Source organism: Sarcophilus harrisii, chromosome 5, assembly GCF_902635505.1.
Source record: "Sarcophilus harrisii chromosome 5, mSarHar1.11, whole genome shotgun sequence".
In the NCBI taxonomy this organism is placed as follows: domain Eukaryota; kingdom Metazoa; phylum Chordata; class Mammalia; order Dasyuromorphia; family Dasyuridae; genus Sarcophilus; species Sarcophilus harrisii.
In genome coordinates, this window is record NC_045430.1 from 178305852 (window position 1) to 178314837 (window position 8986).

Genomic DNA, 8986 nt, shown 5'->3' on the forward strand with positions numbered 1-8986 from the left:
ATTTCACTTTTTGTTAGATACCTTCCGTTCTCCCCCCCTACGCACTGGTAAATGCAGACAGGCAACAGTTCTGCAATGTGAAGTCTCTTGAGAGGTTAAGTAACTTGTTTGGTTACACAGCCTGGCAGGACTTGTACTCACATCTTCTGATCCCGAGGCTGGAACTGCAGCTAGTTGCTATGCAAGGGAAATACCTCGAGATAACTGTGAGAAGAGAACATTTTGCTATAAGAGCTATTTTGAAATGTGTCGGTCTAACAGAAAAAGTTAATTCTTGAGGAAGAGAGGGATAAATTGTAGCGTAGATAATTGAAATCATAGTATGCTGAGATTTTTTTTTCTATATTTATATGATCAAAATTAATTACAAATTTTGCTTTCAATAAGCCCATTTTATTTTGAAAATGATTTTCCCATAGAACAGAACCAGAAGGGATATCTATTACTGATGATAGTTTACAACAAAATATACAAAAATTGTATATTTTAAAAAACTCCAGGGCTTTATAGTGACTGCTGTAATTTTGCAGATTTCTTGAACTGGATTTGGCTATAATTTTAGATGAGAATTCAAATGGAGAAATCTGTTGAAAATCTGACAATATTAATACTAGAAACCAAGTTTTCTTTATCCTTCTTCCCTAAATTAAAAAAAAAGTACTCTACTAAATTTTATTCAATTCATAACTGACCATCTTATTATTTTAATCATTGGGCATTTAAAGAGAAATCATGAAAAGTTCTAAATTTATATGTAGTCTAACTACATATTTTAAATAAAGGGAAGAGAAAATTAAGGCCTCAAAGAAATCATATTGTTTTTTAAAGAGTCAAGCAATATTTTCTAGATGGAATTGGAGTTTGTGCAGAAATATGCCCAAAAATTGAGATGAGAGGAAATATTATCCATTACTTTAATATTATCCATTTACTTTTAAGGTATTTAAAATATTCTTTAAAACTTTTAAGGAATCCATTATAGTGGCTTGCTAATTCTTGTCACAGTTGCTGAAACATGTCATAATGGGTTGCCAAGGAAGTTGTTATACATCATGGATTGAAGTATTCTCCCAGTCATCTTCAATCACATAAAGCATGTTTTGATATTTTCTAAGAAAGTAGCTTCATGGGACTCCCTTATTCCCTTTTCCGGGAGATGGATCCTCCCAGCAAGCCTTTGAATTTCATTCCAAATCCGGAGTATGAATGCCGAAAGGATGACTCTTGTGGGGCAGTAGGGAACTTTCTACTTTGGTACTTTGTCATTATGTTGTTCCTGATGATACTCTACAGGGCTTCTCTTTGGGTAGGATATTCTTCCATTCTTAATAATATATGTACTAAGCCATGTATTTTTGTGAAGTTAGGGTGTGTGGGTGTGGGTGTGGGTGTGGGTGTGGGTGTGGAGTGGGTGTGGTTAAAACCTTTCTAACTTCTAATGATTGGAAGTTTCCTTCTTTGTCCTCATAATTCTGGTTGTGGGAGGTAAGATATTTGTTATTATAGAATACTTATTATCAAAATGCCATAGAACTGCCCTTACATCCTTTGTGAATTAAAGCAACAATAACAATGTTACTAAATAGCATTTACATAGTTTCTACTATGGGCCAGCCACTAAGCACTTTACAAATACCATCTCATTTGTTCTTTATAACAACTCTTGAGAGTTGTTCTATTTTCCATCTTACAGTTTTGGAACTTGAAAACCGACAAAAGCTAGGTGACATGCCCAAGGTCACATAGCTAGTAAGTGTCTGAAAGAAGATTTGAATTTAGGTCTTCATGACTCCAGGCTAAGCACTCTACTGTACCACTTAGCTGGCACATAAATATGTTTTATGCCACTTAACATTACTATAGCTGGCAGTGTTTTTTTACTACTTAATAGAACTATAGGTCCTGATTTTTAATGCAAAATAGATGCCTAACCAAACCACAATTGTATTTACTGATACTGCATATGAAATACATGTTAACTTAATACTAATAGTAATATGAAAACCAATATTGTTACTTTTTTTTTTTTTAGTAATTATTATTACTGTCATTGAGAATTTATCAGAATATTGAGATTGGCAGTCTTCTTTTCCATTTCTAAATGCTCCATTAGAGTAAAAAATGTATTATTAAACACTTTGGTGTTTCATTTTCAGTAGTCAGAAATGCCCTCCCTGTGGTAAATTCATATGAATAATCTTTAAGGCAGATTCTTTGACAGCAGTCAATAAAAGGAGAATATGAATAGCTTTAATTATTTAAACTAAACACTGAATGTGTAACAAGCCTAATAAAAAAGGTACTCTTGCATATCACCAAAATTTTCCCCAGAATATCAGAATTGGAAGAGATCCCAGAAGTAGTCTAAGAATCCACATTATAGGAACTCCAACAAGTGATGTGATCATCCAGCTTTTCCTTGAAGAGACCTCCAGGGACTATTGGTCAATACAGCCCATTTTACTTTTGTATGGTTATTAGGAAGGTTTTTTTTTTCCCCCAAAATAAAACAAATTTATTCCTTTTTCCAATGACCACCTTTCAAATACTTGAAGAGAGATATTGTGTCTCTATCTCACCTTTACCCAATCATCTTCTGATCCAGGCTAAAACATCTTCAGTTTTAGAGATTTAAATCTAATAACAATCTCTCTTGTCTGCATAATCTATATAGAATCTTGTATTCTAGAGCTGGAAAAGGGAACTCAAATTCCTTTCTTTAGGAACAATGAAAAATGCTGCTTCTAAGCCCTAATGATATTAGAAAGAGGAAAATTCCTCATTTTCTTCTGATGAATTAAGAAAGTTAATTAGTTATTTATAGGTAATTGGGTATAAATATATTGGGAAAACTGTAGTGATTAATCATGCTACAAAATGCATTTTCTCTTATCTACTTTTCTTATATATATTTATCCATTTGCCATTAAAATGTAAATATTTTGTGCATTAAATATATAATTTATACATACATACATATATGCATACATACACACATAGAAGCAGCTAGGTAGTATAGTAGATAGAACCTTGGGCCTTGAGTTAGGAAAATCTGAGTTCAAATGTAGTCTCAGACACTTGAATATGTAACCCTAGGCAAGCTAGCCTCTTGTCTGCTTTAGTTTTCTCATCTGTAAAATAAGGATAATAATAGCACCTATTTCCCAGTTTTTTTTTTTTTGTGAGAATAAAATAATATTTGTAAGGCAATTTACAAACCTTAAAACACTAAATAAATGTGAACTGCTATTATTATTATCAAGGCTATCTCTGTTAATCTAACCATATGGTCTGCTGGAACAGAATTACGGAACTTGAAGGGATCTCAGAGTCATTGATTCCAAACCCCTGGCATTTTATAGATAAGGGTATCGAGGCCAAGATATGAGTGAAATGACTTGCCTAATATTCACAGCTAATATGATATATTTAGAACTAAAACCCAGAACTCTTAGCCCCTGGCCTTTTTCTTATACTATCTTACCTCTCAGAGTATAAGCCAACTTTGGTTCTCTCACTTTCTCTATAAAACAACTTATATCAATGTTTAATAAATACTTATGTAGCACGGTGGATTAAATCCTTAATCTGGAGTCAGGAAGACCTCAGTTCAAATCTTGTCTAGAAATTTATTAGCCATGTGGCTCTAGACAAGTCATACTTTCTCAGCTTCCCTTTTTTCAGTTGTAAAACCAATAATAGCATCTACCTCTTAGGACTGTTGGGAGGATAAAAAGGGTTGTTTGTGAAGTGCTTTGCAAACTTCAAAATGCAACATAAATGTTAATTGTTGTTAAGCACAACTTCTCAGCCTCAGTTTCCTCAAATGTAAAATCGATAATAATAATAATGATCTATCTCCTAGAGTGGTTGAGAGAACAAAAACAGATATTTGTAAAGTGCTTAAAATGCAACATAAATGTTAATTTTTATTAATTTTTTTAAAAATTAAATTTGTTGTTTCAATAAAGATAGGTTCTGAACCTTTGATTTCCTTACTGACTTGCCCAAGATCATAAGTCTAGTATCAGAGGTAAGACTTGAACCCCTAGTCTTTCTGCTTGAAAATCAGTTCTCTATCCATTATGCTATACTGCCTCTTTCTACCTTTTTATTTAACTGTACTTTTAAAAATCTTTGTATACAAGTGAAGGAATGCTCTGAGAATGATATAATTTAAATTGAGCAAATATTAAGGCTCAAACCAACAGCATTAAGAAATAAAAGGAAGGGGCAGCTAGGCATGGCCTTGGAGGACCTGAGTTCAAATGTTATTTCAGATACTTGATAGTTGCAAGCTATGTGATCCTGGGCAAGTCACTTAAACCCCAATTGCCTGGCAAAAAACAAACCAAATAAAAGGAATAGATTATCAAGAGAGCCTGAGATCCTATTTCCAATTTACCAGCAAACACACCCAAGAATGTGTGCCAAATTATACCTTTCAGGACAAAGACCATCATGATATATTGAAGAGGAAAAAAAAATTATATATGGAAGGGAGTAGTATAGAAAGAGGGAGAATTTAGAAGAAAAGTAGGAATGTCCTCATATGACACGTTACACATGAAAAAGGTTGACTTTAGAGTCATCACTTTTGGCAGGCAGCATAGAGACAGCTTAGGTGATATACTGGATAGGAAGAAGAGTTCAAATCCATCCTCAATCACTTTTGCCACTGGAACAGGAAATGGCAAACCACTCTAGTATCTTTGCTAAGAAAACCTCATGGAAGAAATCATGAAGAGTCTGAAACAACTGAACAGCAACAGAATAAACAGCTCAGATATACAAATAGATGAAATTATGTGGCCACATCATTGGAGGGGGGGGGGAGGAGACATTACTTTCAAAGGTTTTTTTGAGGAGATAATGGTTTAGGGTGAAAGTCTTAAGTTTATTTTTTATGTCCCAAATTAGACTAGTTATTAAAAAAAAGTTTCCTGCAAAGGCTCAGTCCATTTAGTTCCCTTGGTTAGAAAATCACTTAGGATACTATGCCATCAGTAAGAATTGGGTTCAGGTTCTGCCATGGATCTTTGCTTGTTTTGGGCAAGTCACTTATTTCTTTACTTGTCAAATTAAGGGTTTGGACTAGTTGATTTCTAAAGTTCTACTTCTAAATCTATGATTTTTACTAAAGAGAACACAAAGAAGTATTTTTGGTCCCATGTTTCTTATTCTTCTAATATAAATAATTTTTTGTTAATAATAAAGCTAATAACTAGCATTTATAGAGAGCTTTAACATTTATAAAGTTACATATATTTTTAATATATATTTGCATATCTATGTTATGTCATTTGTTTTGATGACTATACCTTGAAATATTATGTCTGAAAATAATTTTTCTATATTGTCCAGGGCCAATTTAAAAGACTGCACTATTTGTAATAACAATTCATATTTACATAGTGTTCCCAAAAAGTCTGTCTTTCCAACTGATGGTGATTAAGCAGGATCAGAAGCTTAATAAATATTTGGCAAATTAAAATTTTAAATTATACTCACTTAATGACCTAAGCAACAGTATTTCTTAACAAATGAATAATAATGAAGGACTTCTAATTTAGGAATCTCTGTGACTAGTCTATATTTTTTGACACAGATGTCTGAGAAAAAGGATGCATCACTATCACCAGACATTGGGACAAGTGGTTCAGGATGTAAAGGTGAGGTACAGTATATAGCATTAATAAAAAAGATTTTGACAATGTAAATTTGTGCTGAAGGTCCAGCTTTCTTGTCCCTGTCTATACCATTCATCTCTACCGCTAAACCAGATTGAATTTTGCAGGGAACTGGAAATATCATCTCTCATCTTTACCTCTCTCCCATTCTTACTACCAAGGCTTTTGCTATTTGTCCATATTTGCCCTACTTTAACTTCTAATTCCCTTCAACTTCATCACTCATTTTAAAATACGAATAAAAATGCTCCGAGAAAGGATACTTGGCACTTGTTTGGAAAAGGTTGGAACCTTTGCCTTGGACCTTAAATCAGAATCAGCATTGCTTTTCTGAAGTGGGCCTCCAAGATTTCTGTTTCTTTTTGCTCATCCAGAGTGAGATATGTCTGACTCACATGGAGTGGGGAGTGAAGTCATGGGTCTTTATTGCATGTGGCAGAGATGTATGATCTGAATACTGTTAAAATATACTACTACTTGTTATCTTTGGGATTCATGCTGCTATTGCTATAATATAAATAGCATGTTGAATTGCACAGCACCTAATCTGTTGTTTTCTTCTGATTGTTGTTATCCAAGATGCCTACTGTAAGCGACACAGCAAAAACACCATCTGGGAATCTTTTAGAAAGATCTTTAAGAAGAAACCAAAACATATGCAACTTTCACCTGTAACTGACTCAGAAGTGGCACTTGTTAATGCCTACCTAGAAAGGAGAAGAGCCAGACTTCACTCTCAGCTGAACCAGATGAATCAAGGCCTCCATGATAGTGATACCACTGATAGGGACAGTATGGATTCTAACTCAGGAGCCTCCTCCTGGAAGGAGAGTGAGACTGAACATCATCCAACTCCAGCCAGCCTTAGAAGAAGAAAGATAGCCCAAAGGCAGAGGAACCTTGGAAGCTACCAAATCAGGGAAAGGCCTTGCCTCCACTGCAAAGCTATGAGAACCAGTGAGTGGCTGACTCGCCACTTCCTTCATCCTCCTACAGCACCTCCTCCAGTGGATGGAGATATTCCGGAGGAGAATTCTCTAGTAGAAATTAACACAAAATTCAGTAGAATTTGAACTTTATCCAGTTCTTAATTATTGAAGACAAATGAATAAGAGATTAAAACAAGTATGAAATATCACCAGAGGTCAGGGTAGTGAGGCTTTACAATAAAGTCTCTACTAATGACGAGTGTACTTGGTATGTTTTAGATAATTATTTTTAAGTAAAAAATATACTAGTAAATTTCATTTTAGCATCATGACAGTACAAACAAAGATTTATATATACTGTATATCTACATGATGCAGTGTAGCATACTACTCTGGATTTGGAATCTTACTGATTCCAAAGTTCTGACTCAGATGCTTACTAGCAGTGTTTCTCTATTCAAATAAATCATCTTAAAATGATGGGGTTGGATTAGATGGCTTGAAATGTCCTTTCCAGGTCTAAACCTGTGATCCTATGATTTTTACATAAATCAGCATAAATAAATATTTTTGTTCCTAAGTTTATTTATTCCTCTAAAATAAGGAAGCTCCTTTAAAAATGGATAATTTATCCACCAATTCAACAAGCATTTATTATCCACCAATTCAACAAGCATTTATTAAGTACTTTGTGTCTGTAAGACGCTGATTATACTAGGAATTGGGAAGCAAAGACAAATGCAAGATAATTGAGGATGAGTAGAGTATTAACAACTGGTAGTATTTGAGAATGTTCCCATAGCTCAGCTAAGTCTTGAAGTAAGATGAAGTTTTTGAGAGAGATGAGAAAGGAATTAATTCTATGCATGGGGGATGTTGCCTATTGAAATGCATGGAGTGAAGAGATGAAATGTCAAGTTCTGGGAACTGCTAACAGTTTAATTTAGCTAGAATATAGAGCTCATAAAGACAAGGAGTTATGTAAGATGAGGCTGGAAAGGTATGTGGAGCCAGACTGGGGAAGACCTTTAATGCTGAAATGAGAAGTGTTTTATCCTCAATTTTTTTTTTTCTATTTTGAGGAGAGTTCTTCATCAGACAGACTGACCTTTGGCAAGATTATTTTGACTGCTAAGTGTAGGATGCATTAGGTGCAGGGAAACCAATTAGGAGACTATTTAAAGAAGTCTAGGAGAGAAGTGAGGAGGATCTGACTTAAGGAGTTGGCCTGTGAGCATAGAGAATGAGAATGGATGTGAGGAATGTTAAAGGAGAATCAACAAGCCCTGGTAAATGATTGAATGTAGGGTAGAAGGAGAGGAAGAAGAGAAGGAAGAGTGAAGGGTAACAACAATATTAACCTGGGTGGCTTAGGACTTTGGTCCCTAAATAGAAGCTTGAAGCTGTCTCATAAGGTTGGCAACACAAAACTAGAATTCAAGGGCAAGATCAGGCTTGGATTCTAGTTCTGAGAGCAATCTATGTAGAGATGTTAACTGAATCCATGGTGGCTCATGAGCCCACATTGTGCTAAATAAGTATTTTACAATATCTTGTTTAATCTTCACTATAACTCTGGGAGGAGGGATAAATGCTATTATTATCCCCATTGGAAGGAATTGAGTTGAGGAAAGTAAAGCAGACAGGGTAAGTGACTTGCCTCAACATCACCCAGTTATTAAGTGTCTGATGTTGAATTTGAACTCAAGTCTTCCTGACTCCAAGCTGCTTAGGGGGTTATAAGATAGATGATGAAAGAGAAAGGTGCCTGAAAGAAAATTGCTAGATAAGGAGAACCAGAAAAAGGTGGTGTCATGGTATCCAAAGAAGAGAAAGAATCTGGGAAGAGGGAGTGGTTCATAGTATAAACATTTAGAGAGGGCAATGAGGATAAAACTCGGGGAAATCACAAGATTTATCATTGAAGATTTAACTTTGGAAAGAGCAATTCCAATAGAGTGGGGGGGTTGGGGTAAAAAAATCTTATTGTAAGGAATTGACAAGTGAGTGGTGAGAAAATGGAGAATAACTAGTGTAAACTAATTGTTATGGAAGCTTGGCAGTAATATATTAATAAAATTAAAGTCTGAGCAATTGGTAGAGCCAATATAAGATTGTTTAAGAATGGGAGAGAGCTAAGTATGCTTGTAGATAGCAAATAAAAAGCAATATAAAAGGAGAATTTGAAATTGAATAATTGCTGGGACAAGATCTTGAAGCATATAGAAGAGAATAAGATCATACAAGTAGAAGGGTTAAATTTTCAGTGGGATGGAAGAACCGGGGAAACTTTTAACGAATGGCATTGAATGTTTTCCTACTTTTAAAGTAGGAAAGTCATCTGCTTATAGAAGGGGTAGGGAGATA

At 34.7% G+C, this 8986-nt stretch overlaps 1 protein-coding gene across 1 annotated transcript; it reads left to right on the forward strand.

Moving 5' to 3' along the window:
- The first annotated feature begins 712 nt into the window (after positions 1–712).
- On the forward strand, positions 713–6883 carry SSMEM1 (serine rich single-pass membrane protein 1). Its single transcript, XM_003772563.4, has 3 exons — positions 713–1306; positions 5609–5672; positions 6270–6883. The coding sequence occupies exons 1-3, from the start codon at positions 1127–1129 to the stop codon at positions 6761–6763; spliced, it is 738 nt and encodes a 245-aa protein (XP_003772611.1). The 5' UTR covers positions 713–1126; the 3' UTR covers positions 6764–6883.
- Positions 6884–8986: the final 2103 nt, after the last annotated feature.